Source organism: Musca vetustissima, unplaced genomic scaffold (assembly GCF_032173495.1).
Source record: "Musca vetustissima isolate MV318-11 ecotype Yass unplaced genomic scaffold, APGP_CSIRO_Mvet_v1 utg156337, whole genome shotgun sequence".
NCBI lineage: Eukaryota > Metazoa > Arthropoda > Insecta > Diptera > Muscidae > Musca > Musca vetustissima.
In genome coordinates, this window is record NW_026887350.1 from 899 (window position 1) to 20,045 (window position 19,147).

The window sequence follows — 19,147 nt, forward strand, 5'->3', positions numbered from 1 at the left end:
TGCATACAAATTTGGTTAAAATTTGTTCGGAACATACAATTTAAAGTGATATTAGAAGGCTTATGTAAAACTTGTTTTAAAATTAATTGAAGGAGGTATTTTTATGGATTGAAATATGGAAATTTAAGTATTCCTAGCAAACTCTTCAATCCATTAAATTGATCCATTGTAATGTTAATTTTTAAATATCATTCATATATGATTCTGACCGCATTTTACAACCAATTAGTCCTTTCCGAGTTTCAGAGCATACACAACTTTTCTGTAAATTATTAAATATCGGTCATAGTCTCTGTAATTGTAATTATTGCCAATGAAGGCCCATAATTTGATAAATAGTCCTATCAATTTGTCCTATAGAAGCTGGCTGTAATTTTAAAAAAAATTAAGCGTAAATTATTTTAGGTATTTGAAAAGTTGTTTGTCATTCTGGAAAAATATTGTGCTCTTGCAGGAAATAGTTCAAAATAGGATCACGTGTAGCGTCGTTATCACTTGTTATATTATGGGAAAATATACTTACGATAATAAAAAGAAGGTACGGACTGGAACATCTGAAATAAAAAAATTTAACGGGATTAGACTACTACATAGTACTAAATAACTTGTTTAGTGATAGAAAACCTAGGACTTTATTAACACGATTAAATTTTGAGCTGAGCAGTTTGGCTGTTACAACAATATATCGGCTATAAATTCCAAATTTTCCCCATTTTCAGTTGAAAAAATGTAAGTTTTTTTTAAGTTATCGGTCTGTAGATTTTTTGGCGTTTTCGGCCTAAAGTTTGGAAAACAAGATAGTGTAAGTCACACCGTTAGATTTTTTTCTGTGGATATACTGCGGACAAACCGACTCCTATTTAGGCCCTGGAGCAAGTCATAAAAAATTGAAATCAAGGAATGAACCATCTGAGACGTAATTGTGACTAAAACTTTATAGACACAATTTGAAAAGTATAAATGCCATTTGGCCAATGACAAAAATTATTGAAAAGGTGATACGGACGAAATATTGCACAGCGTATTAAATTGGGGATAGATTGACATGTAGTACATTTTCGCCTGATTTCATGCAAATTGTAAAATAAATGCTCAATGTTTGTTCGATTGGGAGGAAACTTTGAGCAGCAGATTTAGATTGAGCATCCATATATAAAGTGAAAAAATAACGTTTGTCTCATTGGCATAAAACTTTGCCAAGAGCAATCAATGTTGCTATTCCGAATGAGGAGAGTAGATATCATATAGGCAGCCACATTCGACTTTTATGTCTTTCTATTCATATTTTCATAATGTGGAGTGTATATTAAATCTGTCATTCCGTTCACAACATATTGAAGTATACATCGGAAACCCCTAAAATTTTATGGCCGAAGTTCACCTCTTTATAACTCGGGAAGTATTAAAGTATATGAAAAACCTGAATAGATTTGAATTTACTAATCTGTCGTTGCAAACTTTTCGAGATATTAACCTTCAAAGTTTACTTTTCTACTTTAAAGTAAAACCAGTAAGGAAAATAGTAAAGTTTCACTGGACCGACTATATGATACCCTTCACCACTTTGGGTATATTTTACATATATATATCCTAACAGACGTCGCCGTTTCGAAGGAACATTGACATTAAATTGAAACTTGAAATTGATTTTTATTTACATGTGAACCGACTAACATCAATTCATACGTATCTATTCTACATCCTATGTTCGTTAGTGTAGATTTGGAGTCAATTGCGTACAATGGAACAAATTTATTAGGAGTTTGTTCCACCATTTACCTAAAATCGGAAGAAAACATATATCGGAGCTACGTCTAAATCTGAACCGATTTTCACGTAACTTAACACACAACATTCTAGACTTAATTCAGTACGATATGCCAAATTTCATTCGAATCGACAGAAATATAGAACTTCGGTTCACCATTTAGGTATATCTAAATCTGAACCGATTTTCATGAAACTTAACGCACATCAATGTAGTACGCTATGCAAAATTTCGTATATATATCGAAAGATAGGGACTATTTGCACCATTTACATAAAATCTACGAAAATATTTATGGGTGCTATATTTAAATCTGGACCGATTTTCAGGAAACTTAACACACATCATTCTAGACTTTTTAGCACGCTTTGCTAAAATTCATGGGGATCGAAATATATATAGGGACTTTGCTGCACCATTTACATGAAATCGGACAAATATATATATATATATATATATGAGATATATCTAAGTCTGAACCGATTTTTACGAAACATAGTATACATAATTCTAGTCTTAATTCAGTGCGCTATCCCAAATTTCGTGCAAATCGAAAAATATATAGAGACTTAAATGTACCATTTACATTAAGTCGGACGAAAATATATTTGGGAGCTATATCTAAATCTAAACTGATTTTTCCCAATTTCCCAATAAATGAGCTCTGCCAATGTTCACCCAATTCGGATAATAAATGCGACCTAACTTTGTTTACAATATAACATGGACTCATAAGTCATAACTCAAAAAGAGATTATATACATATTCTCAAAAGGACCCATGTGTCTGAAAATCTCTTACTCATTCTGATTGAGTACCTGTAGAAGTTCCTCTATTCCTTGTATGATGTGAGTAAATTGTAAAATGTAAACGGATTTTTCCGCAAGTATTTGGACCTTGCCCCCATATGATACCTCCCCTTTTCGGAATTTTTAGCGTGAAGGAAGTTATTGTTATACGAAACTAAAATGTTAGGTTCGAAATTAAGCTATATCGGTCCTCAATTAGGCGAAAATCGCCCCTCATATAATGATAACCCAAGACATATAACTTTTCACTCTAAACTGCAGGATTTTCAGGATTTTATACGCATGATCAATGCGTTATTTTTACTGTTATATGAGGGTAACCTAAAAAGTTGACCAATATTAGAAAGATTTTCTACCCAGGGAGAACTCAGCAGCTCCCATATTCAAATACCTACCTGAAAGCCTAAAATACCGAATAGATACTATTATATGGAAACTATCCTGAGAATCAAAATTATGAACTAGAGCCGATTCGGTTAAAAAACGTGCCCAAAATACCGATTATAATACCCTTCAAAGTGGAGTGGATATGTCGCATTTTTAATACCAAATATTCTGGAAGTATTAGTGCTACATTGTCGTTGAATTTTATTCTGATCAAGAATATATACTTTATAAAATCTCACAATTGGAGGTATTGCAAGTTTAATATACACTACAACTTTGTTGGGGAGAGTAGAAAAAAAGGATAAAACAAAACACATCTATAAAGTGGTCTATATTATAGAAACAAACACATTTATTTTAGTTATAAATTGATTTGATAGAGAAAATGTATTTCCATGGAATAGTTTTGCTTTAATATTTTCCATGACATGATGGAAATCCATTAATGTGTATATTTTATTATATATTAATTTAAACAAATCCTCAATCCCCTACGAAATGTAACATCCCAAGGTTATGGTTTAAATAAAACCTATTGCAATAAATACTAAAATTGCGCTCTGCTTTAAAATATTTAATTAAAAGTTATTCATATGGAACACAATCGCAGAGATTTATTTCATTTGATTTCTTTATTTTATTTTGTTTTGTGTTGTATAATCCCCTTTCATTTTGTAAACTTAATTATGTTTACATACATATAAATATGTATACCCATATTAAAACGAATTTCTTGTGTAGCAAATGTTGCTGTCAACCCTTATCATCAATCATAAGGGAAATCCTGAAGAAAAAAAAATACATGAAAGTTGTAAAATTATCGAAAAAGAAAAACTTTTTTGCTAAAACAGCTAGAAATACATATTTTTTCTAATTAGACCTATAACCCTAATTAGAAGAAAAAACAACATAATAATGTTTTTATATAAAAAATATTATTTTTGTTACTTTCTTATACTTTTATATTTCGTCTGCAGACTCCCTGTAGGAACAAAAAAGAAAACAGTGAACTGTGGCAATCTGTCAATAAATTGGAAGGGGAGAAAACTTTTAATTCAAAATGAAATTGAACGAATAGCTAAGTTAAACATAAGAATTATTTCATGGTATTGAATACAAGGAAACACTAATGTTTCTGTTTACATGCTATTTCGATTATTATACATTTCCTGTTTTTCTCCGCAGAATGTCACAAGTTTCCTATTACGTTGTTGAATAATAAGGGTGTTGTTGTCAACAATCAGTTGATGTAAGATGCGGGTGGAAAATGTGTATTTATAATTATTATGTTTTAAGGCGTAAAAACGTCGTTATGCTAACAATAATATTCCAAAATTTTCACTTTTAGTTTAGGAAACCCCTTGATAAATACAATTTTATTCATTTAAATCTCAACTTGAATATTATTCTCGTTTTTATTGTTGTTATTATACCCTACACAACTATGTTGTCAGGGTATTATAGCTTTGTGCAGCCCCAAAAGTTTGTAACGCCGCGAAATATTGGTCCTAGACCCACCATTAAGTATCTCATATCTCGACTAGCTGAGTCGATCTAGACATGTGTGTCCGTCCGTCCGTCTGTCCATTATAATTTGTAAACACGATACAGGCCACAGTTATGGACCAATCTTCACGAAATTTTGCATATAGGATGGTTTCTGGCCAATGAAGACCCCTATTGTTTTTGGGAAAGATCGGTTAATATTTAGGGGATGAAATGGACCAAATACTAAATTTTTGTCGGTTTTTCTGATCGCTCCAGAGGCCGCAATAATGGCCCGAACATCGTGAAATTTTGCATGGAGAAGGGAATCCGGCCAAAAAATAAGCTTGCCTGTTTTGATAAAGATTGGTCAATATTTAGCGGGTCAAATGGACCCTGAGTTTTGTGTGAAAAATGACAAAATTTGTATTCTATGGCGTATATATTTACCCCTGAAGGACATATACCCGAGAAGTTGATATTATATCCAAGAGGAGTGGTTGACCTCTAAATTAATACCAATTATATTGTTGTATGTGCTCGGGTGTGGGAGTTACACCTAAATATTTACAGGTATCTCCGTATCCGTATATTATTTAGTAACTCATTATCACTCTAGAGTGCGGAACTATAGCGCTGATCGCTTTGAAATGTTCCATATGGTCAAGAACAGCGCCTATAATTTTCGGTGATGATTAGATAATAATTTTAGAATGAAGTAGACCGAAAGCTAAATATATTGTGTTATTTTCGAGTCGATATATAGACCAAAAATGAAAGCCGAACATCACAACACCACCCACGGTGAAGGGAATCTGGACAATAGCTGTACTAAATACTCGTAATATTGTCAGTGTGAGGAAGAGGTGCTGTTTACCTCTAATCGGGCAAGAGGATGCCAATATCACTAAATATTGCCCAGGCTCGGAATAAACATTTGAGTTCCGTGGTAGTTGTGTATGATATCGTATGGTCGGCCCCGTCCGACTATACTGCTCCGCTCACTGGTTTTTTAGTATAAAATATGTTTGTATTTCATAATTTAAAATTTTAAAAAGAAAATCGGATATCGGATTTCGGATATCTATCATATCGTATTGTTTTTAAAAATATTCAAATCAAAAACTATTCCTCCGGGTACTTCAGTAAAATGCAATCCCTTGCATTATCTTTCTTAATAATGGCTTTAGTAAATTTACAACAACTTACAGGCCAAGGATATACGCCTAATGCATGGATATTACTTCCCTTTCCTATACAAAACAACATGCTGCAACAACTGATGATGACAATACAGTTTACGCAGAACTTTATATGAGCCCTAAAATAGAAGTTTTGAAGCCATTGAGCGGGCAATATAGTCGGATGGAGACCACGATATGATACCCTACACAGCTACCACGGAACTCTAACTTTTTGCGGATGTATATTCTGCGCCTGGGCAATATTTCGCGATATTTGAACCCTCTTGACCTCCTCTTCCTTATCCTGGCATATTTTCCGAAACTTGTTTTCCGGGGTGATTTGACCCACTAATTTTTGACCTATCATTATCGAAACATCCCTTCAAATAATTTGACCAGACCCCCCTTTCCGTGTGGTGTGTTGTGATGTTCGGTTTTTAATTGTGACATATAAAGCGACTTGAAAACACCTAAAGATTAAGTTTTCGGCCAATTTCATCCCATTAATATTATCTGATCATAACCGAAATATAGGGGTCGTCCTTCATGATAATAAGACCTTCATGTAAAAGTTTATAGCGATCAGCGCGATATTTCCGCCATTTAGTGTGGTAATGGCAATACTAAAGCATATGAGAATTTGACGACATCTGACAACAATATAATTGGAAGTTGACCTCCTCTTGGATATACTGTCAACTTCTCCGGTCCATGTTCTTTAGGAGTAAATAAATATTCAAAAAAAATTCAAATTTTGGAATTTTTCAAATGAAATAAGCCATACTTATTCCTTGGCCAGGTTCCCTTCTCCGTGTAAAATTTTGTGGTGTTCGGACCATAATTGTGGCCTCTAGGGCGACCAGTAAAACAGACAAAAATAACGTTTCTGGGATCTTCATTGGCCAGAACCCATCCCACATGCAATACTATTTCCATATTTCCCTCTACTTTACCTCATTTTCTCTTTGTTTACTCTTCTCCCCAATATACTAAATTATGGGAAATACAGCTAAGCAAAAATTTATTCATATTAACATATTTGTTAAGGAGATTTTCAAAATATAAAATTACAGCCAATTTAGTGGAAAGACTTGCCCAAACTCCTCAAAAAACCGACATTTTAAAAGTGGAAAGATTTAACACACAATAATCTAAAAATGTCAAAGTAGAGGTTGAAAAACGGCCGACAATCCTAAACAGTATCGAAATGTGGAAGCGACAGCTATTGCAATATATGTGCAAAATTTCAAAACTCAATCTTAAATATTGCGATTTTAACTGAAGGACGGAATGAAAGACGAAGGACATGGCTAAATGGATTGGTTGTGATATTCTCCCAGGGGGTTATTTATAACACCTTGAAACCGAAATCCCTTTTAACCCAGTCTGTAAAAATGGTTTTCAACCTTCAAGAGCCCGAAATGCAAAATTACAGCTTCGGATGGATAATTGGCAAGATAAAATTAAAAAATGGCGCCAATTCGGTGAAACTATGTTTATCTCCCTCCACGAAACAGGAATACCAGGAAGTGCAAATTTTGAAACCTCTATATTAAATATTTTGATATCTACAGTGATTTTAACAGGCAGGAAAGTGGACAAGCATATGTCGTGCTCCAAAAATCTTGTATATATGCTCAGTAATTAATCTCGTATACATTTGAGTTTATGAAGAACTGACGGATTCGGATAAGCCAAAGACGTTAATAACATTTGCCGTAGTCTGATCCGGATCTCATTTGTTTGAACATGTACCTTCATCCCCGTAAGGAATTGACAATAAAGATTCATTAAAGAGGGTTAAATATAAACATATAAAAATCCAATTTCCTGAAATAATAGTAACCTCTCTTTTTAGTTTACAATAAGTTCTACTGAAATCACCTTTTTATAAAACTTTTATAAATATTTACAAACTTTATTTCTTTCTAGGTTCCTTTGAAATGAAAAAAACGACATTTAAACAGGAAATAATATCCTACAACGGGACAGAAATTAAATTTGCAACTTTTAAAATGCAGCCGAGGAAAGTGCAAAATGTAGACAACATTAATTTCACTCAATGCTAAGCAAAACATGTTAACTTCTTAATTAGCAAAGTCACAAAGCCAAGAGCAGCAAGAACAACAACACAACGCCTAGTGGAATCTTATAAAAGAAAACATTTTGAAAAGTTTATGCCACCACCATTAGCATAGAGAACTTTAATTAAAAGACTTTATTAGTTGGTGCGTTTTCTTGGGTTTGAAAACTCTCGTGGCTTAAGTACAAAAGTGCTGCAATCCGTTTGTAATGAAATGAAATAAACTTAAAAAAATATTAAAGCCAAGTTTGTGCCAAGTAAAGGATTTGCAAGGTGGTTTGCCAGCCACCATATTCACCTACTGAAACTGGACACACGCCACCAAAACCACAGCTGGCTGTCACTCATCCAAACTTACACAGCTGCAATCGCATAGCCAATACAACGAACGATAAAATGGAAAATGATGAAAAATTATTGCAGGACGATTATGTGGCGGCAGCTGCCACAGCAGCTACAACTCGCTGTCCTTTGGTGCGAACACCATCACCTTCAGCAGCCACAAGTCCACATACACCACCACTACAACCATTGGTGCAGACATTTACCGCCCCTTTGCATCGCAAAAAAGGCCGACTACAACGTTCCGAGCGGCTACAAACTGTCGACAGTTCATCAAACAATTCGTCTGCAACTAATTCGACCACAACACCAACTTCATTTTCAGCCTGGGAGGCATTGGTTAAGGAGAGTTTCGGTCAAATTGCATGGCCAATAAAAATTACATCATGGGAACTAGTTGATGATCGTGTTAAGGCTGTACCCAATAGGTGAGTGAATTGAAAGGAATATTTTTTTTTTAATTTTATGTATAAAAATAACCCTATCATATTATATATAGAAAATATTTGAATTGTAATTTAAAACTTTCAAATGGACTGTGTATTTATATTAGCAAATAAATTCAGATTTGATTATTGTAAATAAACTTTGGAGGTCAACTTTATGAAAAGTTTGCAATCACTAATCAATTAATTCAAAACTATTAAAATTGTCTTATATACTTTAATAATTCCTTAGTTATAAAGGAGTAAGCCTCGGCTTCAGATATGTTAAAAAATTATTAATATTGCCCATATACTTCTACAGCCAATTCTATTTGAAAAATATTTATAATATTTACCAAATACCAAACCTTGGAAATACACCATTATTTGGGTGATATATCAAAACGTAGACAGATATTAAATGTTTTCGAAGGAAGATTTGAAGTTTTGATTTAGAGACACATCGGTTGAAATTACAAAATTATGGGAGTTACACCCGGAAATGTTGCACCATATTGATATTTTTGGTAGGAAGGTTTTCAAACCCCAAAATAATTCAATATATAAAACCAGTAAGGAAAGTAGTAAAGTCGGACGGGCCGACTATATGATACCCTTCACCACTTTGAGTATATTCAACAAATGAATCCTAACAGAAGTCGTATGTGTCAGTCTCGTTTCCTTCTGTCTGTTACAAACATATGCACAAAAACATAATATCCTGTGCCAGAAAAAAAAAAATTGGTTCAAGGACCTCAAAACCTGGGGGCTACCAGAAAAAATGACCAATATTTATAGTGTAGATATGTGCTAAATATAAGAACTCGACGTACTAAATTACAGTCAATTTGGTTGAAAAATACGATCAGAACCCCCAAAATACCAAAAAATTGGGGTACCGTTATATGGGGACTACCATAAAAACTAGACCTATATTTATAATTTTTAGTGGAGTAATTTGGTACCCAATAAGAACCCAATGTACACCAAAATTTCAGCGAATTCAGGTTGAAGAAGAACCCGAAAATACCGAAAATTGGGGGTACCCTTATATGGGGGCTATCCGAAAAAATTGACATTTATTTTTAATTTTTGGTGGGGAGATTTGCTACCCAATGAGAACACAAAGTACCAAATTTCAGCAAATTCGGTCGAAAAATGCTATCAAAACCCCCAAAATACCGAAAATTTGGGGGTACCCTTATATGGGGGCTATCCGAAAAAATTGGCCTTTATTTATAATTTTTGGTAGAGAGATTTGCTACCCAATAAGAACTCAAAGTACCAAATTTCAGCGAATTCAGTTAAAAACGCGCTCAAGAACCTCAAAATACCGAAAATTTTGGGGTACCCTTATATGGGAGCTATGCCTAAACGTGGACCGATTTTCTCCAATTTCAATAGGTTTCGTCCTTGGGCCAATTAAGTGACCTGTGCCAAATTTCAAAATCGGATCATAAATGCGACCTGTACTTTGTTAACAAAAATACATGGACGGAGCGGACATGCATAAATCGACTCAGAAAGTGATTCTATGCATATTCTCAAAAGGAACCATGGGTCTATCTCGATTATATGCACAAAGACATAATACCCTGTACCACAGTGTGGTGAAGGGTATAATTACAGTCAATTTAGTAGAACGATTTTCATAAACTCCCAATAATACCAAAATTTGGAAAGTGGAAAGATTTAACATCCAACGATAACCTGAAAATAAACATGTAGAGACAAATCTGTTGAATGGCGTAATATCGGTTGAGGAAGGAAAAAATAATATCGACATTTGGAAGCAACCGTTATATGAGGGCTATATCAAACATTCAAGGAGTCGTATCAATAACTGTGCAAATTTTCAAAGCTCATTCTAAAATATTACGATTTTAACTGACAGACGGGATGAAAACTAGCGGACTGGCTAATTTTGTATTTATATCAAGAATTAGAACATCAGGCAGATATATATTCTGAGCCAGGGCAAAATTTCGCGAAATTTGCACTCAACAGCTCCATTTTTAATTCATGGCAATTTTCCAAATCTTGTTTCCCCGATGTGCGGTCAATATTTCCGATTAGTTGATTTGACCCTCGGAATATTGACCGATCATCATATAAGTATTTGGTCAGATCCCTTCCACCTCGTAAAATATATCATATATGCAAGCCATATGCATAGAGCGACTAAAAATCTGACAAAAATAAAGTTATCGGTTCATTTCACCCCATAAAAATCACCGAAAATTATAGGTGTCGTCCTTGACATTAACCAGAACCTCATGCAAAATTTCAAATCGATCAACACGACATGTCCGCCCTCTAGTGAGGTGATAGTAATACTAAACAGTATCATAACACATAGACACCTTTAAATATTTACGATTAATTTAAAGGTTGACCTCCTCTTGGATATATTATCAAATTCTCGGGTCTATGTCCTTCAGGAGTAAAGGTACGCCATAGAATACAGTAAACCATAAGAAACAAATTTTGTCAGTTTACACAAAAATCGAGGTCCACTAGACCCGCTCGTGATGTTCGGGTCATAATTGTGGCCTCTGGAGCGACCAGAAAAAAAAGATAAAAATAAGTTGTTGGTCCATTTCATCCCCTAAATATTAACGTAACATTACCAAAAACAATAAGGGCCTTCTTTGGCCAGAACCCATTTTACATGCAAAATTTCGTGACCATAACTGTGGCCTGTATCGTGTTTAAAAATTATAACGGACAGACGGACCGACACAGATCGGCTCAGCTGGTCGAGACATGACGATCCCCAATTTTTCGGTATTTTGGAGCTTTATGCCGAATTGATTCTAATGTAAGTTCCCCTACATTAAGTTTTCCGGCCCATTTTCGTTATTTAACAAGTTCTAGCCAAATTCCCCCCACCGAAGTGGCCATAATTTGGCATCCCGTATTCACATAGGGTAAAAACGTCTTTCCAGAATATTTTCGATTGTAGATCTTTTGACATAGCCCCATATAAAAAGGAGATGAGCCATTTTCGGTATTTTCAAGGTTTTAGTCGCAAAGTGGCTGTAATATGGCACACTCGGTTCATGTAGGGTGAAACACATTTTTATGAAAAATAGTCTATATAGGTCCAAGTTTTAACATACCGTCCACGTCAATGTCTAGCCCGATTTTAAGTAGTTTTAACCGAATTTGTTTACCGAAATGGTTGAATTTTGGCTTGAAAAATATTTCTGTCGAAAATGTTCGATATGATTCCACACCACATAAAGGTATCCGGTCAATTTTCAGTATTTTGGAATGTGTAGCCAAATTTCCCCCAACGAAGTGTAATTCTCTTAGGCTGAAAATATTTTGTATTCAGAAGTTTTTCGATGTATTGACCATTTGAAATAGTTCACTTATAACGAAGAGGGACTCAACCCATTATAGGTATTTTGCAGATTTTAACCGCGAAGTGTTTGTTTTGACTTTCGTTTTTCGAATTTAAGTATGTCTTCAGGTTAAGAAATTGTGGTGCACCTATAAGAATAGGATGTCCTACGTTGCTAAAGCAAAAAAGTCGCCACATTTGGACTCATACGCGAGCGCCATGCTTCGTAACCGGTGATTAAAATTGGAAAAATAAAAAAGCGTTTAATTCCTCAGGATGAAAATTATAACTTTTTCGGGACTTTTTGATACGTCCTTATAATCGATATATGGTTATAAACGAATTCGACTGTATGAGTATTTCGAAATTCTATTTAAACTAATTAGTACGATATATTCCGATAAAGAATATATTTCGAGGTATTGCGGACAGAGTGATCAATTTAATATATATTCCACTTCATGGTGGACATGCACAACGACATGTCATGAACGCATTTTGACATATTGTGGATTTTTCCTTCTGGGTTTTTCATACACCCCCACCTCGCCCCCAGACAATGACCTCGATCCTGCGGATCGATTTACTACGATTTAAATAAAATATAACTACTGAATTATAGTATTTTTATTTATTTTGTCAATGTGAAATATAAAGAAAATATGTGAGTAACAATATAACAAAATGAGGTTGATTAAAAACTAGTAACAAACATGTTTATATGTTTAATACTTTTCAACAAAAAGAGAATAACAGTATTCTGGTTTTTAACCATAATAACCACCAAACTGACCATAACCGGCACTGGGATAACCGCTACTTGGGTAACCTCCACTGTGATAACCAGCACCTGGATAACCTGTACCGTGATAACCAGAACTAGGATAACCCGCACTTGGATAACCACCAGGGTAACCTCCAGTTTGGTAACCTGTATTGGGAAGACCAACACTTGGGTAACCGCCATATGCAGGATAACCATGATTATGTGGTGCTGGGGCTGCAATTGGTGGATGTGGCACAGGAGCACCAACTGGTGGTTGTGGGGCTGCAACTGGAGGTTGTGCCGGTCCAGCAGGGTTACGATTGCCACCACCCAAAATGTTACTTATTAACCCACCAAAGAGGCCGCCACCACCGCCATTGTTGTTGTTACCACCACCTAAGATATTGCCAAAAAGTCCACCATTGTTACCGCCACCCAGTAGGCCACCTAATAAACCACCCGGCCTCTGACCTGGAAGTTGGCCAAATGCTGAGCTGACACAAAGAGCCACAATGAATAGTTTCAAACACTAAAAAATTAGGATAAACATTGTTAAGAAATATCAAAAACATCAAATTTTTGTTCAACATACCTTTGAAAACATTTTTTAAAGATTTTGTATATTGTCTTAAACGTTTTGCCGAACTCTTTTAATCGCTGTTATGTTTTGAGTTTTAATGTCCCAATCTTACGAAGAATATTAGTTTTTATACTAAAACAATTCTTTAATTTTGTTCTACTCCTACACCCACACAAATTATTTTCCCTCGAAAGACTAAAACATATGTTTATTTTCATTTCTGCTAAATTTGAGAATTTAATATTTTGCGGAAATTGCAACAATACGCTTTATTTGTTTCGCATTACTAGAACAAGAATCAAAACAGAACTTTGAAAATATTAAATTGCCAAAACTAAACATTTACTATTGTTATCATCTTCTCAGCTCGTGTCAATGTCTTCTATGACCCTCAACTTGAAAATGAACTTGCAATGTATTGGGATTTCCCAAGTTTTGGTCAAATCTCAATCTAGATGACTTCGATGATTTACGCATCACACTGCCGCTATTATTGACTTTAGAATAAACTTATGTTTTATTGGCAACAACAAAAAACTGGTTTTCTAACAGTGGCTTAAACTAGATGATGCTCCAGCCACTGATTAACAACACGTAGTCCATAGATAGCCATGGCGTTATGTTGGTGATCAAAACAAAACATTTATGAATCACTAAGCACGGACTAGTTTGTCTGCCTAACTAAAAACAAAACGTGTGAAATTTTGTTATTTTTGATGGATAGTTGGTTTCCTATTAGTATCGTAGTTGTTGTTTTTTATTCGATTCTTGATCTTGTTTTAAAAAAAACATATTTATTATAATTTGAATAATTCTTGGAAAATCCAATTGCTGCTGCTTATCAAACAATTCAAATATACTCTATTAATCTAATGTTAATATATGTTGGGCAACAACAATAAATTGTACAAATGCATATTCCTACCAATAATAATAAATCGAGTGACATCTGTTAACCTTTTCGAAAAAAAACCAAAAACAAAGTGAACAAAAATGAAAAAAAAATGTCGGACGGGTCGACCATATGATACCTCACACAACTACCACGGAACTCTAATTTTCTGCAGATCTATATTCCGAAGCTAAAACTTTATTAGACTGTATAAAAGCCACAAATAATTTCTCGCGACATTGTCTCGTACCGAGTCACATCGGAATAGCAGGAAACGAGATAGCAAATATACTCGCTAGAAGTGCAACCGCTCGACCTACAATATATGTAAATAATGTCAAACCATTTGGTGTAAAGCGTCTAGAAATGAGGTAATGGGCAACATTGACCCACAAAATTCTTTATAATAACGAGGGGACAGGGCATAACAGCCTGCATGCACACATACACAACATTTGTAGAGCGTGTGGAGATGACAGCGAAACGTGAGAATATTTCCTGTGCCACTACCCAGCCTTCTCAGGCTTCCTAACCCAATTCTTAGGAAATGCCACCTTTCGTGAAATAACCAATCTTAGGGGATGTGAATAAAAAAAACTGAAGAACTTCACAAAGGAACAGAACAGAAAAAAACAATCAAATCCAATGATGACTTCTTCTAAATTTCTTCCGCACATCAAGCCACTTAGGCTTAAGTGTATATCCTAATATTGGACATTTGGTAGAGTAAACCTATAGCTCCCACATTCGAGTGCATATACCAATATAATTGCTATCACTGAAACGGTCAAACACTACTCTGGGATAATGTAAAATTTTCCGTTTTTTTTACATAAGGCTGAGTCCATTTAACACGCTAAATATTGATCAATTAACATATAAATAGACATGCTCGTTCCCTAGTCAGATACCTTCCTCCGCATAAGACTGTGTGATATTCTGGTCATAATTGTGGCCTTAGAGCGTCTTCTTTGGTCAGATCCGGACCTACATGCAGAATTTAACGACGATTGGCCCATGACTGAGGCCTGTATTGTGTTTACAAATTCTAATGGACAGATGGATGGACATACTAACTCTTGAGTTGTGTAGAGTATAAAACATGTAAAAAGGTGTCAGTCAGTGTTGCCGACAAATATATACCCTCAGCCTATGTCATATCGAGTGTAGTATACACTAATCTTGACAGAAATTGTAGGGAATATATGGTTAGTATAAATATAAAGGTATGCTGGGTTTAGACCACACAGGAATGACTATTCGTTTTAAATTGTGTATTTGTTGTTCCAAATCGAATACTCCATTCATAACATACAAAATTTAGAAGTTATCAATATGGTACATTTTATGTAGAAAGATTTAACAATCAAAGAAATCCTAAATATCCAATTCGATTGAAAATCCCAAACATTCTGGTTTACATAAAAAGTAGACCGAGTTATCACATTTTCAATACCAAACATCTTAGGGTTTGTAACAGTCGATGTTCAAAATTGCACATCTTTAAATTGGCGAACAGGCATGTCTACACATAGCATTATTGTGATAAAAAATAATATTGACCGACACTTAATATGGTCTCTGGTGAATATTTCGAGGCTTTGCAAACGGATTGACAAATTTAATATACACTTCACATTTCTTTCGGTAACGTCCAAAAAACATTAAAGAGAATTCCCCGAATGCTTACATTAAAATAAGTACCTAGTGACCACATGCCTCTCATTATTATAAATATATTTGATCACATTTATAGTAAGACATCATCGACAAACCTGTACACATAAATCATTAAACATTCAAAAGAATTAGCATATTCAAAAAAATCCATATATACAAACGTCACAGTCATTCGCAAGCAAGCGTATTTTTATAGGTATTCTACAGTCAATCCCATCTATATTGACACACTTAAATAATTATTTAAGATAAAAATAAGCATGGAAATCGGTTCACAGAAGTAGGATCGTTTGAGTGCAACACATTTCGTATTTTAAATTATACAAAAATTATTATTTTATTATTCATATAGAACCTCGATTTGAATATCAAGGGGTTTCTTATAAGAAGTGTTAGTATTGTAAATTTTGTGTACACTGAGAACAAACGTGCAGTCTTTAAAGCATAATTTACAATAAATCGTACGAAAATGTAAATGGGAACCTTATCTTTATGTGGCTAAGTTAGGTACCATATGAAAAATACCTATGTATCATAAATATGTTTCATCCTAGAAGAACCCAGAGAATGCGGCTAAAACCTTCAAAATATCGAAACTAGGTCCAATGAGAAATGAGTTATGAAACGTGTTTACGAGGCTGTCTTTTTTCTGGTCGCTCCAGAGGCCGTAATTATGGCCCAAACATCGCAATTTTTTACATGTAGATGGGGATCGGGCGAAAGAATAAGTATGCCTATTTTGTTAAAGATCGATCAATATTAGGGGGTCAAATGGACCCTGACTTTTGTGTGAAAAACGACAAAATTTGTATTCTGAAGGACATAGACCCGAAAAGTTGACAGTATATCCAAGAGGAGTAGTTGACTTTTAAATTTATACCGATCATATTGTCGTATGTACTCGGATGTGGGAGTTACACTTACATATTTACAGTTGCTTACCTATTTATATATTATTTAGTAAACCATTATCACACTAGAGGGCGAAAATATAGAGCTGATCGCTTTGAAATTTTCCATAAGGATCCATGTATGGTAAAGGATAACGCCTATAATTTTAGATGATGATCTGATAATAATATTGGGATGAAGTGGACCGAACATTTTTTTTTAGTTTTGTGTTTTTTTTCGGGTCGATCACAACACAACCCATGGTGAAGGGAATCTGGACATGTAATTAGAAGCGCTGTACTGAATATTAGTAAGATCAAGAGCGTTCAAGCCAAGCTCAGAATATAGAACCACAGAGAGTTACATTTTCGTGGAAGTTGTGTAGGGTATAATATGGTCGGCCCCGTACGACTATACTGCTCCGCTCACTGGTTTTATTTTAGATTATTATAAAAAAGAAACAAATATTTTGCCAAGTGTTGCGCTTTTCAATATTGGTCTTTTCTTTTTCAGAAAGATTGCACTTTATCACACGAATGCAAGGATATAGCCAAATTCTGTTGAAATCCTACTTAGGATAGTTACATTAAATCTGTGCCTTGACAATACTTCTATGGTTAGAAGAAAAATTCGGGGCTCAAAGAGATAATTACAAAAAAAGAAATGTCAGTTAATTATTCCCTTTACAAGTAAGGAGAAATTTTCTCGGTTTCTCAAAATATGGAATTTTCCAAAAGGAAAAAAATAAATTTCATAGATCCGCAACTTTATTAATTTGTGTGAAATCGATATTGGGAACCCACCCACTTGAGCATTTCAAAAATGAGTATTTCACAGCCCTCCAACATTTCATTACAATTTCATTCTAGTATATCTAATGAATTGTGTCTTAAAGCTTATAAATTCCACTTAAAACCTCGTGACTATGCTGATTTGGTCTTTGAAACTCACGAAATGAGGATGGATCAATAGTTACGGTAAATTTATGGATAATCTTATTTTTATTTTTATATACGCAAAACTTCACAAAATAGATATGGTTGTGGTTATTTTTATATTTACTGGATAGTTGGTTATTGCGAAATCCATATTTAAATCACAGTTTATAAGACTATCCATAGAATGTTTGGTTTTGAAAATTGGAAATAGTTTTTATATAGTCCCCAAATATGATATTTTTCTGAATTTTCGGCACGTTTGGTAAACGAATGGTTTGTAATTTCGAATTTTGGGTTCTAACTAGGTAGCGAATTTTTCTACCAAAATTACTTGTGTTTAAAAATCTCCCTATTGAAAATCTATATTGGTCCAAGGTTTGTGTACCAGTTTCCGTAACCTTTTATTGTAGTCGCCATATGACGGTACCCCCAACTTTGACATACGGTATTTTCAGATTTTGATATAAAATGTGTCTGCAAAAAGTATTTATGGTGCCTTGTCAATTGTAAAATGTCCTTAGATAATATAGTCCACTTTTTTGTTATATTTTCTCTTTAACGATTTCAAAATCATTCGCTGGAGTACAGTATAGCTCTATGTGGAATTGGAAATTTTATTGGAAGTAAGTGCCAGTATATGAAAGGTATAAAAAGGTCATTCCGGCTCAATATAAAGCATTTTGCACTTTTTCATTACCTTCCCTTTATTGTGAAATAACGATCTGAAGATTTATCTCAAACATTGAACATTTTCTTTGAATTAATATGAACTTTCCATTTTCATACGGTTTTATCCAACAAACCTGAAAATCCCTTTTAACATTAGAAAAAACGCAACGTTTTTCATTGGAATACAGAGGATTGAATTCAGGTAATAATGAAGAGGCAACTAGGTAATCGGAAATGCGTTGACTCGAATATCCGGTAAGTGTGTTAACAGAGAAAAAATCAGTCACCAGAAAGTAAGTGACGTGAGAGCAGTAAACATGATTACAAAAGAGCAGCTCAGTTAAAAAAGCGAGAAACGTTTAATATTTAAAGGTTTTGTTCAAATAATAAAATTGCGGTTGCATACATTCCAATAATCCGTTTAAAAATACGAGTAATACAAATCATTTTACCATAACAATCAACTTTAATCTGTTATAATTTATATTTAAAATAGTTCACCTCATATATTATACGTTGCAATAGTTTCTATAGCAATCTAAAAAAAAACTAGAATTTAATCGCCAATACTTTCTAAATTATTTTTCATCTAATCGAATTTGTGTTCTCAAATTTAAATATCAAAAGCAATTGGTAGGAAAAATACAATTGCCACTGTGTTTTAATAATAATGCAAAAGTTAATATCTTTTGTTAAAACGACTTTGATCAATACGGAAGGCAAGATTTGAATCGGTTGGTGCATTCTCGTTCGTAGTATAAAATAAGCGCAGTCTTATTTGAATAATCAGTTCAATAGCAGTTCCCGAAAATATTTAAAATGGTAAGTAGAATTTTGTGTTTGCATCCCAAAGCATTTAAATATATATTTAAAATATTTATTTTTGCCTAATTTTGAAG

General features: G+C 34.1%; 1 protein-coding gene across 1 annotated transcript; it reads right to left on the reverse strand.

Annotated features, from left to right (window-relative positions):
• Positions 1 to 12,599: 12,599 nt before the first annotated feature.
• Positions 12,600 to 17,489, reverse strand: LOC133334926 (uncharacterized). Its single transcript, XM_061543238.1, has 2 exons — positions 17,445 to 17,489; positions 12,600 to 13,127 (listed from the first exon to the last, which is right to left on the reverse strand). The coding sequence occupies exons 1-2, from the start codon at positions 17,487 to 17,489 to the stop codon at positions 12,600 to 12,602; spliced, it is 573 nt and encodes a 190-aa protein (XP_061399222.1).
• Between the last annotated feature and the right edge of the window lie 1,658 nt (positions 17,490 to 19,147).

Coding starts and splice junctions, on each gene's coding strand:
- LOC133334926 (XM_061543238.1), bottom strand. CDS start 17,489: ATGTTGGAGGGCTGTGAAATACTCATTTTTGAAATGCTCAAGTGG. Junction 13,128..17,444: donor TTTTTGAAATGCTCAAGTGG/GTGGGTTCCCAA, acceptor CTAATTTTTTAG/TGTTTGAAACTATTCATTGT.